Genomic DNA, 16,424 nt, shown 5'->3' with positions numbered 1-16,424 from the left:
AGCTAAGATTTAAATCATCTCCCCAATTAATATACAACGCAATACAATATATTGTAATGAGATTGCCACAGTAAATTTAACAAATACAAAATACATTGTGTTTACTCATACTGCACAAAGACTTCTCCTCAGCAAAGCGAGTTTTTTTCCCCGGAAATGTCCGTCAGGAAAATTACGTCCCAAATGCAGCATCTGTGCCCCCTACTGTTAGGGGCCATGGCTATAATCCAGGCTTTAAAAAACGAGTACAAACAGAACACATTGCAAAAAGCATTCGGCTGTTTCTTTTGTTAATAATAGGTTTGCCGCATCCGAATCCCAATTCTAAAGTAGACTTGTCTAATAACAAGTATGAGGGAACATGCTGACATAAAAATGTATGTAGCTGAGTGTATCTCCCATTTCTCTGGAGTTTATTCAGACGCGCCAGCAAGACTTATACATGTCTAGTAACTACATACTAGTGCTCTAGTCGAGTCTGTCTGTGTCCCTATGCAGGCTGAAATACAAGTTTTGATAGTAGGAATCAAACCTACCAAATCTTAGACCTCAACAACCCAGCGATCCCTACTTTATGTTCTTAAAACACTCAGTTTCCCCGACTATAATCGAAAGCCCAAATACTCAGTCCTCAATTTCAAATTTTTACGCGGCATTCCTACTTTATATTTCAGTAAACTTGTCAAATCGGGAAAGCTTAGGATTCAAAGACCCAAGCAGTATCAAATATACATTTTACTGGTGGCAACTGTATAAAAATACAAACACAATAATACTGAAAAGTACCTTCAGTAAAAGGTATTAAAATAACTTGACAAAATTGATAAAAATGACTTGTGCTGGACTTGTGCTGGACTTGTGCTGGGCTTGAGATGGACTTGTGATGGACTTGTGATGGACTTGTGCTGGACTTGTGCTGGACTTGTGATGGACTTATGATGGACTTGTGATGGACTTGTGATGGACTTGTGATGGACTTGTGATGGGCTTGTGATGGACTTGTGATGGATTTGTTATGGACTTGGGATGGACTTGTGATGGACGTGTGATGAACTTGTGATGGACTTGTGATGGACTTGTGATGGACGTGTGATGGACTTGTGATGGGCTTGTGATGGACTTGTGGACTTGTGATGGACTTGTGATGGGCTTGTGATGGGCTTGTGATGGACTTGTGATGGGCTTGTGATGGGCTTGTGATGGACTTGTGATGGACTTGCAGGGACTCGAATACAACACTGCAAAAATCACTCACTCCCAATTTGGAAAAAAATATCAATTTAGGAGCAAAAGTTTCAGTCTTACTGAAAGTTGTGTCTTTTTATAAGTTTTTAGTAGTACGTGTGCTGCCCCAACCATTTTTTTTTTCAGTTAGTAGCCACTAGTCACATTAATAACCCTCACAAACGACCCAAAGTAATGAACAAAATTAACATAAAAATTCCCTTATTAAATCAATCATTATGAACATAAAATTAAAAACAAAATATTTCAGGAAATGCTAACTTTGTTTAAATTAGTCACATAATGTTATACAGTTATTAAATTCAAAAGTTTTTAAAATGTTAAATACGTGTACATATATTTAGTGTTCGATGCACAATTTAATGCATATATGCGGAAACATTTGTATTCCATAGGTAATGTTATTTCACATTGATACTCTGCCGTCATTATATGTTGTGCATACACTCTAAACAGGAACCACAATTTCAGTAACAAGGCATGTGAACCACGAAGAGCGCCCCCTAGCAGTAATACGCGGTATCCTCCTGTATTAGACAAGTCTGAAGCTGATTCCACAAAGACGTGCGCAACTGCCTACATTGACATTTTGTTTTATGACTTGCACGACTAAAATATGCCTGCGCATGTCTTACGAAGAATCATGCATTTCAGAAGCTTGTGCACGAATGTTGGACTTTTGTGCATGCATGTTGGACCTCAGCCAAGGCTCTGATTGGTCGAAAGACCACGGGCGGGGCTGAATGGAATGATCCATTATGAAATAGGGCAGTCCATTGTCGAATGAACTGCTTTTGACCAAATATTTGGATATTCAAAACTGCCACCTGCAACTGCGTGTCGCGCCGGTCAAAAGTAGCACGCAGAGCGCGCCAGTTAAAATTTGCATGAAGCGATCGATATGGGCTGCTAAAGTGTTTTGCAGATGTTTGAAATAGGCTAAGTAAACAATCCAAAACATAACATTTTCGGGGATTTCAGGACCTAGTGCCCCTTTAAAGGGTGCGAACAATGAACCGCCATCGACGAAAAAGTTACCGTAGACAAAAAAAGAGGCACCAGACAATGAAGTGCTGATCTTCGCGATAAAATACCATTGCAGTCGTGAGTGTACATGCGTAGTTTTTTTTGTTTTTGAATATTCCAATTGGCAAAAAGCTATTGGAATATTCCACCGATCATCAAATATTTGAATATGTGGTATATTCGGGACAGCCCTATTATGAAACAAATTCACACTATGCAAATCATAATCGGTCCAGTTCGGCAGAAACATTTCTGATGGAGCTCGTGTAATTTACTGACTGTTTTCTGATCATTATGAAACCATGTACAAAATAGCCCTTGTAAAAATATGTAAAACTGGGCAAGTGGAACAAGTTTGTGAAATCGATCATCAGTACATTGCACAAGTGCGCGGCAAACTTGTTTGGAAATCCTCCACAAATCGTGACTTACATTCCATGAAAATCAACTGCTTGAAGAAAACGCCACACACCTGTTCAAAGAAGTGTTCTATCCCTTGCCAACGTTCCTGGCTGACAAACACGACATCTCATTATCAGAGGGCGCCCTCTTGTGTTAAGTCTGAGACACAGCCCTGTCCTCGTGGTGATTTTTGTTGATGGCTGTCGACCCGGCCCGTTGCTTGGCCTCCTGCCTCTCATGGTACAGAGCAACAGCAGCAAAAATGATCAGTCCGACAAGTTGGAAAGCTGCCAGCAAGTAGAAGTACCGATCCAGATGACCGTTATTGATGTTACCCGCGTCCTTTTTCTCGAACCAGTTAATTGCGGGCAAGGAAGTGACTTTCAAGATGGCGCTACCGACCAATGCCGCGATGCCAGAGGAGAAGTAAAAGATGCCCATGATGAGACCTTGCATGGAGCGGGGTGCCATGGAGTAGGCAAATTCTAGACCTGATAGAAATTTTTAAAAATACAAAAATGATTACTCAAGGTGGGGCAAAACTGTGTTTGTTTACAGTGGTGGATCCAGTTGGGGCTCACAGGCTAGGATGAGGAGGGGCCTGTGTATGTTTGAGTACTTATCGTTTTCAACACCAAAACCTTGCGCCTTGCACATGTCCACCTCCTGGACAACGCTGATTGAACTTGAGAAATATTATCCATCCGAGTAAGATTTCCGAGCTGGCTGAATAACACGTGACACATCACACTTCGCCAAATCTTACTTCTGGACTAATATAGCAGAAAGACTTACCAGCAACACTTGCAAAGACTTCACTGATCCCGATGAGCGAGTACTGGGGGATCTGCCAAAAGACCCAGATATCTGCCGCGTGGTACACCGTCCAGGTGTCCCCCGATCTGATGCTCTGGTTAATCGTCTCGTTGTGACTCCTGATCCAAGCCAGTCGGTAGTCTTCCAGAACCCCCGCGGCGATCATGGCCAACATGCTGAAAACCATCCCGGCGATCATACGCCTGAGGAGGGTGAAGTTGATCCCGTGTCGGTCTAGCTTGGGGTAGAGGACTCCATCGAATAACGGGAGGAACAGGAGAACTGCGACGACATCGAAGGCAGAAAGCCATGCCGGTGGAATCTAAAAAAAAAAAAAGCAAAGCAAAGTCCATTCAGTGACTGCCATTTCAAAACAGAATTTTGTTTACTTCAAAAACAAAGCTGTGAATTTCATGAATCCAGCAAGTCACGCCACCATTAAGCCGGCCTCAGGTCAACCTGTGATTTGCTTACACCGCAACGGAACTGTCGGCATCAAGCAGAAAGGTCATGCTCAGGTTACAAAACTGAGAAGTCGTGTGATTGTTGTGGAACAAGCAAGCGGCATCTCTACACTTAGTAATGGCAACCATGCTCATGTCACCCATGACACGACGATGATTCCTTTGCATAGACGTGATCATGTGACGTCTTCAAAATGGTGGTGTACATGTTTATAGCAATCAACCAATCGCCATATCTCTTCAATAAGCCTTTTTTGCCGCACGCTGCTTGGCTACGCAATGAAATAAGATGATCCGGATGTGTGCACAATGTCGTAACTTCACACAGGTCGACTGCGATTGATTCCTGCCTGTCAGGAACACGTTCCGTCGTGGTGCAGAAGTTGAGATATTTCTTCTCTTGCAACTGTTGATTCTTTGAGCGCCAACTGATGCCGATCGTCTTGATATTGTTGCAGTTACACTCAAAAACTCGGGGACTGATACTGTATGTTCCCGATGGTCGTAGCTCAGGCACAGCTTGATCCTGAAAAGTCAGTCGCCGACTGATCTGTGTCGTCGCAAAGTCAACCCAAGGCAGGCTTGAAGTCTGCAACAGTGTTCTAGCCAGGCATCAAATAGCGCTAGCACCCGCTACGCTTTCGGAAATAAGCGCTACGCTTAAATCGCGCTGCTACGCTACCGCTACGCTACCGCTACGCTATAAATCTTGGTTGCGAAAAAAAAATATCTGTCGTTTGTTCGTATACAAGCGCAGCGACTTTGAGCATTGCGCACTGGCCGTACGCCGCAGCGAAAAATAAACAACGATCCCACCGCACGTACCCCGTACGATACCCCTACCGTGATGCTGCGCCACACGCATTCGCTATGATAGCAATAAGCACGTGCTGTTTTGTGCTGCGTAGATACAGCGCTCCGTACGGACGTACGTGGACCACACCATTTTGCGCTATCGGGTGTGCTTTCCTAAGGTCAATATTTACAAACATTTTAACTGTTTTAAAATTATAAATACAACTTTTTATCAAGTCCGAAACATATTACTGTTTGAAAATAAGTCCTTCAACGTCGGAACATAATTTTCGTAAAGGATTTATTCGAGAAACGATGTCCAAAGAAAGGTTAAGCACCCCTACGATATCAATGGATCCGTCCCCAAAGATGGCCGCACGTGAAGAATTCTTCTCGAAGAATGTCGCTGTCGAAAATTTGGATTTTTGACTACACTACTCGTTGCTGATAATAACAGTTCAATAAGTTTGGTAGTAAAAACGGATCTGTTTGTTCTTAGGACAAAACCAATCAGCAAGTATGGCGACAAAACAAGTTTTTTAGCGCTCCACGAATGCGTAGCTTTCTCAAATGCTGAGGGAAATTTGGTCGCGTAGTTCGCCGGCGTAGCCGGTGTGGGCTGGCCCGCGCCGCGCCCGCACGCCGGGGCCGGCCGGGGCCGGCCGGGGCCGGCCGGGGCCGGCCGCGGCCGGGATAGGAAGCAATTCCCGGTGATTATTTCTCATCGTCATTATCTACAATTATATTTTTTAACATAACAAAAATGAGATTTCTCCTTCACATTGTGTTGTAGCATATTGAAATTGCAATCGCCTTATGTCTGAGACCTCCATGGTTTTACAATTTCTCTCCCTGCCGATCGGATGGTTTTATTTACAAATTTAAAATCGGAACTACTGCTACTACGGCAGCGCTACACAACACAAGGCTTCTTGAAATATGAGATGTTCATGCGATTTGTTCTCACACTTAATATTGACAAAGTAAATCCCAATTTTTTATAAAACATTGAGGAACTACTAAGTTAATATGACAACTTAATATTGACAAAGTAAATCCCAATTTTTTATAAAACATTGAGGAACTACTAAAAATGGTTAAATATCAGAAAGCATCGATCTTGGAACAACTTATACATTGTAAACGTAATCTAAAATTTGAAAACAGAAGAAACTTTACAGGAGCAAGAGTATTAATCATTGAAACAAATAAAACAAAATTTCTTATAATTTTAAACACTTCTGCTAAAAAAATCAGGGGAAAGTGGCAGGGAATCGCCTCAGATTGCACCACAGAGCATCTAGAGTCCAAAATTTTCCGGGGCCCTTAAGCGGGCCCCGGACCCCACGCCGTAAGGGCTTCGCGCTCCGCGCTCGCATTAGTCGCCGAAACAAAATTACCCCTACGCTATAATTTCACCCTGGCTAGAACACTGGTCTGCAAGGGTGATTTTTGGTGAAATTGTCATAACTGAAATGCTGCCAATGTGAAATGCTGCGCAACATACGCAATCAAATATGACGTATATATATGGATGAGATTTGAAGGTTTGCATGGTGGAAAGATACTAAGACAAGATAAGTTTGCGTTAGCACCATGTGAATATCTCTGGAGTTACGCCATTGCGTCCAGTTTCGTGAAATTGGCTGCAGAAGAGGTTCAGTCTTACCAACAGCTTTCTCTCCTAAGCAAATCTGTATGCTTCGTAGCTGTTTAAAAGCGTCCCAAAATTGAAGCTTTAGGACTGTTACCCCCGTTACCTACCTGGAAGTCATCTGTAGTGTCATTGCAACTTTCCACTGTGCAGTTGATTTTGAAACGCAAGTGGAGTCCCTGGAGCAAAAACGTTGTCTGCATCTGAAAGAAAATATAACATCTATCATGTAGTTTCCGTGCGTAATTTCACCGCTTAAGACTCCATATTATTAAGGGAGCTGAGGACAGAAGTCTGATCTGAAATACTTTTGTTCAGTAATGAGCTCCGAGAGGGCACTTATGAACCAGCCAACTGATATAACTGAAAGCAAGAGGTCGTGGGTTTGAGTCCCACCCAAGTGATTTTTTCCAACTTTCACTCGGGAGGTTACCAGGCGCGGTTCTAGAACCAATATTTTGGGGGGGGGGCTAGCACGGTGGATCCAGAATTTTTTTCAGGGAGGCGTGCTGAAACATGGTTATTTTTTCCAGACACTTAGGCCTCCGAAAATCAATAGGTTGGGGGGGGGGGGGGGGGGGCTCATGCCATATTTTCAATGGGGAGCGCCAATAAAATCCTAAAATCATTCACACTATCTTAACTAATGCACCCTTGTCACGACTATTTATTTAGGGGGACACCGTTCGCATGTACATCACAATCCTTCTTTTTGATAATGCAATTTTTTTTTTTTTACGGAATTTATTTTGGGGGGGCTAGACAAAATTTTTGGGGGGCTACAGCCCCCCCTAGCCCCCCCGTAGAACCGCGCCTGGAGGTTACACACTGAGTATACAGTGTTTATACGTCGGTGAAGAGTAAAACCTAATATTAAATTTACATCAACCGACACAAATTCCATCTTATGAGTAATTTTATTTGGAATGTACATAAACCCACAGCGTATGATTCTTCATTTTGGAACATTGGAATACACTTACCTGAAAATAAACCACCCAGTACGGCGTCAGGCCCAGAAACACCAGAATGATCTTCTTGAGTGATTTGACATCATCGACCATAGACTCATGGAAACTGCCTCCGTATCGAACCTTGGCCATGTCTAAGAAGCTCGGAGGGCGTTGACTGTGGAATAACTCAGTACTGTAAGGAAGAAAAATTCAGTCAACTGTTAGCACAGCTCTGAAAATGACTGAAAGTAAAGTCCACAAACTCAAGGATTGTGGTGTTCGTGCCTTTAGACACATCAGCAAAAGGCCTTACTCAGTTACTGGTGTTTAGTAATTAGGTGTTTATTTGGCATTTTGGAGTTTTGTTTGGGAATCGTATCTCTCAAAAGCGACAGTGGGAAGTGACATCTTAGTTATCATTTTTGTATTTGTTCTCTGGAATAAGTTATATAAACTCAGTACAATTTTCATCGTAATTTTCATCATTAACCCTCCTATGCAAACATATATGTGATGCAATCAAGCTTAATGAGTTATTTGTTGGGAATTTTCATTTGGAGATACAGGCCAAAATAGGGGCCACTTCATCACATCACATTATCACATCTCTTGGTGTTCCAACTTCCATAATTTTTGAACAAAAGATGGTGTCAGCATGCAGTTTTCACAGCAGTAATGCTTAGATGGTGCTCTTTTCAAATCTGTAATAAAAGGTTTTTTTCGACCAGGGTCGACAAACGAATCATGTAGCTTGATTGCATCACATGTTCTGTGCCAAGTAGACTGTTTTCAACCATTAAGAAATCCAAGCCTACATAAGGCAGGATTGACTGGCTGGGACTGTTAAAGTAACTTGATACAGCTATGCTTTGACTCCGGGTGAGTGATAAAACAGCTGTGACCACAACTTGCCTGTTCTGTCTGTTGACCCAGTTTGACTAGTCACAGTGCTTGCTTCACATTATGATCTGACTGCTGGTTGCTAGCTTTTGTTAAAAGTATATAATGCACCCCCTCCCCCCCCCAAAAAAAAACCCCATAACAATACCTGTCTTGTCTTTGGACCATCATCTTCCTAGCTTTCCGCTGTTTGAAAGCTTCAATGATGATCTTGGACGTATTTGTCAGCACGCTGCCCATCGGTTTCTTGGAAAGGTACCAGGTCCGACCGATGACGAAGACTCCGGCCGCAACGCAGAGCGATGCAGCAGGCACCAGTAAGCCTTTGAAGAAGTCTACATTCTGCTGCAAGGCGGTGACTCCTAGCAACGCGATCAGCGAGCCTACATTGATGGCCCAGTAAAACCAATTGAAGAAGGTTCTAATGATTTTGGGGCCTTCGTATCGCACCTGGAAACAATTACAAAACAGAAGAAGTGGAAGGAAACAAATTTACGATTTCTTTCTTTACTATAAAAAGAAACAGAACATCTACCTGTACACATGTACATGGCATATGACATTACAAAACTCGGGCTGTACATTTTTGAATAATTTTGTATTGGATTGTTCAAAACTGCTTATGACTGAACATTCAAACGTTTGAAACTGGGCAGTCAAGTTTACACATGCCAGCTGTCAAAATTTAGACGCAAAGTGCGCCGGTTAAACTTTGCAGGCGGCGATCAATGTTATGGGGAGCATGAGTTTTTTTGCATGAAGTGTTTTATAAATGTCGATGGCTTTTAACCTGCTACCTGTGAGACAATGAACCACCGTCTACAAAAACATTTACTGTCCACAACAAGTGGCATCTGACAACAAAGTGCCACAACTTTAAGATTAAAATAACAGCACAGTCGTGTGTGTACATGTACATGTGTAGCTTTTTATCTTATTGAATATTTGAACCAGCAAAAAGCTATTTGAATATTCAGTTGATGATCGAATGTTCGAGTATTTGGAATATTTGGGACAGCCTTTTGGATTTATATTTGTCCTGCGTATTAAAACAAAATCTGCCCTCTTGATATGACTTATTCTCACCTGATCACCTCCAAAAGGAGATAAGTTGGATCGCAAAGAGCCACTACCAAGAGCAATCACTACAAGACTAACATACACGGCCCAACCGCAGTACATAAAACTACTCTTGGGGGGCTCTGTTGGCCCTACACTTGAATTGTTGCTTGCAGGAGCTGGCACCCATCCACTGGTGTCATTCCCGCAAAAAGAGTGCCGAAATGATTTCGAGGTGGAGCTGTAGCCGATCAACACAAGTAAGACGCTGCCCAGGCCATAGAGGATGAAACTGACGACAATAGTTTTGAATCGTCCTAGGAGGGTATCGGCCAGTAGCCCGCCAAAAACAGAGGAAACGTACGTCAGACCTGTGAAAATCAGGGCGGCGTTTGCGGCATCATAAGATATCCAAAGAAAGGGGCTTTCGTTCAGGAACATGACCAGGTTGGCGGAGAAGCCGTAAAACGTCAGCCGTTCAAACATAACGGCCAGGAGGATCGAGGCGCAGGCCCCGCGTCGTCTCCATTTGGACAAGCCGTAGGTGTGACCCTGTGGCGATGATAGCCCTCTGGCCTCGCTGCTGGAGCTGGCCCGTCTACGGTTGATCAGCGGCCTCTTCTCTTCCAGTGAATCTTCAGCCATTCTGCTTTGAATAAAATGTGGTTATTTTGTTATGAAATGTAATAACCTGATGAAAGATTAATCACTGATCATTCAAAACAGTTACATTAACTCTTTGAGTCTCCAACACTTCAAACCCTTCAGACTTTGAAGATGATTGTATTTCATTTCAGAGGTCTAGTTATCCAAAAATCATGGTAATTCGTCAAAGAATGCAGACGGTTTTGAGCAAGCATCGCGTCGCTGATATTTACCAGACTGTTTCCCGGCCACCCTAATAATAGTCAAGAGGCCAATGGGGTCAGGGAACCAAACAAGAGCTTTAATCATCTACTGAGCATGCGTCAACTTTGGCAAAGTGCACCGCGGCTGTTGCCTGTCATTCCAAAATCTTTGAAGCCCTCTGCAGTGAAGCGCACCCTGTTGTTACAAAATAATTTCGATTTTTAATTTAATTTTCGGCTCCCCTAGCAACGGGACCCTCCGTGCTTAGTCCACATGTGGGATGTGTGACATTAAATACAGAGGGATAGTCCAGTATTTATATCACATTTATGGGACTAAATCAGAAAGTGCTGCCTTTTTCGGATGTCATTTTTTCGTGAAATTTCCATATTTCGTTTGCACACGTTTGTGTATCAAAATTTCAACATGAAATCAAAATGTGAAAATCAAAATTTGACAAAGTTCTACATGTTTTTGTACATGTTCCAAGTGTGGCCTATATTTACGGAGGTAGTCCAGTAAATTGGCCACATTTATGGGGCTAGAGTTACTCAAGCTTACTCTCCATAGACTTTGTACTGTGGCCGTCGGTATGCTGCGCTGAACCTAAGTTCAGCGCAGCATACCGACGGCCACACAAGTGGGGCTAGTCTAGTCGCGGAAGTGAAGTGGCGTCGCCGTCAGGTTGCAATAGCTGGAGTTACCCAGCCCTGAGTTTTATCATTGGGTTGTCTATTACTTTAGTATTAGGGCTGGAGCGCATTTTTCTCGTAACTTGTAGTATTTGCAAAAAAAATTTGGAAAATGTTCAATTTTGTCCCCGTTACACACTAATTGCAACTGCAACTCACCCCAAACTTGCCTGGAATAACCATTACACAGGTCCTTGAAGTAAAAAACGATCCACGATGAAGATTCAGCCTACAATTGCAGTGAAAACAGGAGGAATAACCGCTAACCTGACAACCTTTCAGGCATGGCCAGGACTGCTATTGGTTTGTGCACAAAAAAAATTGTGTACAATGAATGGCGGTCGATTAACAGGCACAGAGAGCGATCGCTGTCAACTACTCGTTTTTGCCGGCTGCGCTGGCGTTGGCGCGTGACGTCACGCGGAAGCGTAACACCCGACGACTGTTTCATGCACTAGTATAAGGTTTACCACTCGCATCACAGCTTTGGTACTGGAACCGCAACCAAATGCTTCCGCGTGACGTCACGCGCCAACGCCAGCGCAGCCGGCAAAACGAGTAGTTGACAGCAATCGCTCTCTGTGCCTGTTAATCGACCGCCATTCATTGTACACAATTTTTTTTGTGCACAAACCAATAGCAGTCCTGGCCATGCCTGAAAGGTTGTCAGGTTAGCGGTTATTCCTCCTGTTTTCACTGCAATTGTAGGCTGAATCTTCATCGTGGATCGTTTTTTACTTCAAGGACCTGTGTAATGGTTATTCCAGGCAAGTTTGGGGTGAGTTGCAGTTGCAATTAGTGTGTAACGGGGACAAAATTGAACATTTTCCAAATTTTTTTTGCAAATACTACAAGTTACGAGAAAAATGCGCTCCAGCCCTAATAGACAACCCAATGATAAAACTCAGGGCTGGGTAACTCCAGCTAAGGTTGCCGCTGTTTTTCCAAATAAATAAATTACCATTTTGATTTAAAATCATTTAGTCCATGAAATTACAAATTTACATTGATTTCTTGAAATACATGTTTACGACACTTACTTCAACTTCAAGTCCTTTCACTTGGATTCGCACAAAGAGATTGTTTTCGCTATTTCTTCCCCAGTCGATCGTGGAAGGGCATGACGTTGTTCAATAATATTGGGCCAGACGGATCCCCGTCCCGACATAATGTACGAATGTGTGCAAATTGAACCGGGCACAAGACAACACAGGAAATGGGCAAACACGTGGTCACGTGGTAGTGTTCGTCATGTGACAACAAAGATTTGGCGATGATGAAAGTACACGTGGTACTGAAGTGGGTACAAATTTAAAGATCTGTTGCAAAACTTAGATTAGCAACTGATTGAAATGAAACCAGTAAAAATGGAAAATAAAAAGGCTTCGTTTTAAACATAGAAAAATCTGTTCCTTGTATACTCTATGGTTTAAAGCAGAAATTTGGAAAGATTTTATGATCCGCCGCAACCTCGTCCCCAGGGTGTCGAACAGTACGCGCCCACCACTACCTGCTCTCTATTGGAAACGCGGTTGGAAATAAAGTAAGCACTGGGGACGAGGTTGGATCCGCCGTGGTCCCAGCGGTACGGTAGGCCTATACGCGGCCTCGGCCGATTGTATAGTCGTGTACCATAACGTACGTGGCGCACTTCGAAGCTTACCCGACTTTCCTCGTGTAGTGTTGCCAAACCTCTTTGTTGACAAACCTCAAATTCATGCAATGAAATACTAGTACTTTTACCTTATCAATGCTTGCTATTTTACCTCTGTGAACAATTTCAGTTTCATAAAATTTAATCCGAAATTCAAAAACGGTGGTGTCCGGAAATTGGGCACAAATTGGCGGAGTGTTCCCTAACGTGGCGCACTTGAATAAATCTTGGAAAATACCAAATTAACACTTACGAATTCCTGTAAACTGGATAAATTCTGATAAATAATTAATATCCTTACTTAATACCCAGCCAAATGTTTGTCAGAAAATTATTTGCTTATTTTTCAGGGCATTTTCAAAGGGTTCACTTTGCACTTAAAAATAAAATCGGAAAATCACGCCAAAAATAGCTTTTCCTTCTAACTTTGTTACGGGTAAATAAACTCGCGATTTATGAACAGGACCGTTTAGAACTTGATGAAATTTCACTTTCTGTGAAATTTCAGTTTAAAATTTTGCTCTAGCTAGGCGCTACCGGCGAAAAATCCGCGCGCCACGTTAGGGGCCGCGCCACGTTAGGGTACATCAACAATACCTTTTCATTCCTTGCAGCTTGCTCCGTCTGCCTCTTACTAAAATTGTGAGATGGGCCCGGGCAGTGCCTCGTATAGGATTATTCCAATGAAAGAGCGAAATCTGGCCCAATGCGAAGTGCTAGTGATGGGACTGAAAACGGACCGTCACGGTCCGGTGTCACGGTCTCACTTCTCTCCGGCATGCTAGCTTCTCCACAGAGGGAAATTTCGCCTCAACACGCATGCGCAAATTGCGCAGTAGTGTACATTTCCGCCAACTTTATTTGTGTGCTGAGTTCTTTGGGGTTGTACTGGTGCACGTGAGGTCTTAGGATATTTGTGTGTATACGTTACAAGGTACCAGTCGAATCCAGAATGTTCGTGGCGCGCGCAACTCATCCCGATACATAAATAACCAAAAAACTTGAAGAATGGTATCAAAAATAAAGACAACCACGAACGAGCAAGGAACACAGATCTTGCACAGACCAAGGAGCTCGTTCTTAATTATTCCTCCATGAACACACACACACACACCCACGCTGGGAACACAAATCAGAGTGCTTGCAAGACCATGGAATGGAATGACCATACTCCTCTCTAGTATAAGCTCAATAGCTTGATCGACCCACAGGAAGTGTTACATAAGGGTGCATACCGGTAAATCGATCCGCCAAGCTCATGAATAAAAGTTATACCCTCAAAATATTCTATATTAGAGAGTTCTGAGCGCCGTAAAATTGGGGAATTGAAGAGATATGGTAGTGAACCTCTGGCCCGGACTTGGGGCTTCCAATTCTGAGCATTTTGGATGCTATTGGGCTCGAAAGTGGCGCTATTTTGCCATGTTGTGGAGGGATCGTTTTTCAAGATGGCTACTTTTCCGCTTTGGGGAAAATAGGGGTCGTCTTCTTTGCGTGAAAATATCTCGAAAAGTCAATGGTCAACCCACCATAAATTGAAAAGAAAATGAAAGATGACACATTGATCATCATTTTTCTGTGCAGCTTGAATACCTGTGAGAGTTTTGAGTATTTTTAAAAGAATTTTGAAGTATGGGCATTTAGCACTAGTGTCTATGGGAGTTTATTTGCAGGTATGCACCCATAACACATTCTTGGGTGTCCCTCACTGTGTTACATATGGACTTGGTAGACTTCAGAACAGCCCGAGGAAAAGTAAGCACAGCGGACACATGAGCATGTATCATACTCATGTACCGTGCACTGTAACGTGCTCAATTATCCGCCGCATTCACCCGGATAATCTAGCACGCCGGAGAAGTAAGACCGTGACACCGGGCTCATTTAGTGATATCTCGGGTAGCAATCGGCCGGGTTCCGTTTTACCACACTTAATTAGGTCTATGGGTCAGTCCAGTGACTGAGACATAACTTATACATATCTCAAAGTATACTGTACTAATTATAACACAACAGTTATGAAGAGTTTTTTTTGTATTAGCGATTGCGTATTTCACAGCACGGGCGCCTCTAAACACTACATAATTCGGTGTGGGTGATGGGGGCCGGCTGTTGAGATGTATTGTTTGAGTGCAATGCATCTGATTTTTAAATGTCGAAGGGAAGATTTTGTTGACAAGAACTGAGAGTAGGCCTACCAAAGCCACACAAATAAACTTCCAGACAGCGTTATTGTGAAAAGTACCGATGAGTCAACTTTATTGACCAATATTACAACTCATTCAAAATAGCAATTACGCAGATTATAAACAATTCTTTTGTATATAAAATTTACACAGCAAGCAAAAGGCAGAATGGAGAAATTCTTCCTGGACTGAGTGAACTTTGAGTGCAAATGCAGTCAAACTCATCAGTGCAATACACCACTACGATCATAGCAATGGAACACTACGATGCGCGAAGTGCACTGATGATTTCCTCGCTTGTGATTTTGAAGACAATACTGTGACGCGGACGAATCTGGAAATCGCATTTTTTTGGACGAAACAGCGAGGTTTCAGGGTTAAAAAAATGGTGATATTCTTTGAACGGTTGAGCATTTTCAGTATTTTTTTTTCATCTAAAAGTAGCTTATGAAATTGGCTTTCCAGTCATTATTATTTTTGGTGCCTAAATATTTTGTTAAAATATGAAATACAATTTTGGGGGTTTGGGTTCCGCTTTTTTATACTCACCCTGTATGGACAGGGGTGTAATGGGTCTACCCATGATGGTCCCCAATACATTTGTTCCCCAATACTGATGTTCCCAAAATCCTTAGGATTAGGATTAGGGTTAGGGTTAGGAATCATAGGTTTTGGGGAACATAGGCATGCACCCGGCGTAATTCTAGCACTTCGATGAAAATCGTGAGACAAAATGAAACCCGAATGTCCTTCTAAAGTACACTTTAGTTTAAATAAAGGACAATCTGTAAGGGTAAATTTGAAATCAGGAAGACTGCATAATTATGCTTATACTTCAGCAAATTTCCACTATAACCCAAATAATAACAATTTTGCCCACTAGAAGAACAGTCCATTTAGAATTGAAATGTTTGGCTTATTCGCTCTGATAATTCCAAGATTAAATTTTTTTTTTAATCATGATTTGAAAAACTCTGCATTGAAAAAACAATGAGTATAATGGCAATGTCGGCTACAATTTCATCAAATACATTAGTTAATATTTCACTTGTGGACAAGGACTCCAGCCCAAGCTGTAGTACGCACTTGTTTGTATTGTTTAATCAATCTACATGCTAAAACTATCTTAAAAATTACCTTTAAAAGTCTATGTTTGGATTACATAATGCATAAACAATAACAAACAAGATTCAAGCGTTTTCACTGAGACAAACCAAATTCAACCCACATCATGCTACATACAATTACATTCACATTTTTACTAGTTTAAGGTTGGCAGGCCTGTGCTTTTTCAACATTTCGATTTTCTTTTCTGCACGACATTTAAAAGAATGTAATGTCCTGTAACAACTAAATGTGCTTGCTTGTTTTTGCAGGCCTTTATAAAGTTTTTTAAAAAGTGGTTTTAAATGGCGCGCACCAATTCAGAAATTGCGCACACTATTCAGAATGAGCTCCAGTTCCCTGGACGATCTGACAGCAAAATTAAAACAATGCACTGTTAATGCTCGAATAAAGAGACGTCATTTCAAACTGACAAACGATCTAAGTACAAGTACGTTTTGCTTCACCAACAAATTATAAAACATTTAAAGATATTAATTTACACTCATTATCGTGTAATCTTTTGATAAAAAACATGACGCTACCTCAACATCAGGGGCACAAAATCATGCCATTTTTGTGCCATAAACAGAAAGAATTTTGCATCATACATGATCTCAATGAA

The 16,424-nt window shown here is 42.1% G+C and overlaps 1 protein-coding gene across 5 annotated transcripts; it reads right to left on the bottom strand.

Moving 5' to 3' along the window:
• Positions 1–1,325: 1,325 nt before the first annotated feature.
• On the bottom strand, positions 1,326–13,384 carry LOC119730473 (solute carrier family 15 member 4-like). Of its 5 annotated transcripts, none has more exons than XM_038203395.1 (7): positions 13,107–13,383; positions 9,342–9,963; positions 8,404–8,705; positions 7,386–7,548; positions 6,513–6,605; positions 3,469–3,811; positions 1,326–3,164 (listed from the first exon to the last, which is right to left on the bottom strand). In XM_038203395.1, the coding sequence occupies exons 1-7, from the start codon at positions 13,112–13,114 to the stop codon at positions 2,827–2,829; spliced, it is 1,869 nt and encodes a 622-aa protein (XP_038059323.1). In that variant the 5' UTR covers positions 13,115–13,383; the 3' UTR covers positions 1,326–2,826. The 5 variants fall into 5 exon arrangements, with proteins under 5 accessions (XP_038059323.1, XP_038059324.1, XP_038059326.1 ...); XM_038203396.1 differs by having other exon boundaries at positions 2,827–3,164; positions 9,342–9,960; positions 13,107–13,384; XM_038203398.1 differs by lacking the exon at positions 13,107–13,383 and adding an exon at positions 11,896–12,150 and having other exon boundaries at positions 2,827–3,164.
• Positions 13,385–16,424: the final 3,040 nt, after the last annotated feature.

This window comes from Patiria miniata, unplaced genomic scaffold, assembly GCF_015706575.1.
Source record: "Patiria miniata isolate m_02_andy unplaced genomic scaffold, ASM1570657v1 HiC_scaffold_22, whole genome shotgun sequence".
Taxonomy (NCBI): domain Eukaryota; kingdom Metazoa; phylum Echinodermata; class Asteroidea; order Valvatida; family Asterinidae; genus Patiria; species Patiria miniata.
This window is presented reverse-complemented; position numbering and strand designations above follow the sequence as displayed.

What these genes read in the sequence shown, in the direction of transcription:
- LOC119730473 (XM_038203395.1), bottom strand. An exon ending in ATGGTCCAAAGACAAGACAG is followed by an intron (nt 7,549 to 8,403) that starts GTATTGTTATGG and finishes TCTTCCTTACAG; the next exon opens with TACTGAGTTATTCCACAGTC. An exon ending in ACACTACAGATGACTTCCAG is followed by an intron (nt 3,812 to 6,512) that starts GTAGGTAACGGG and finishes TTTTTTTTTTAG; the next exon opens with ATTCCACCGGCATGGCTTTC.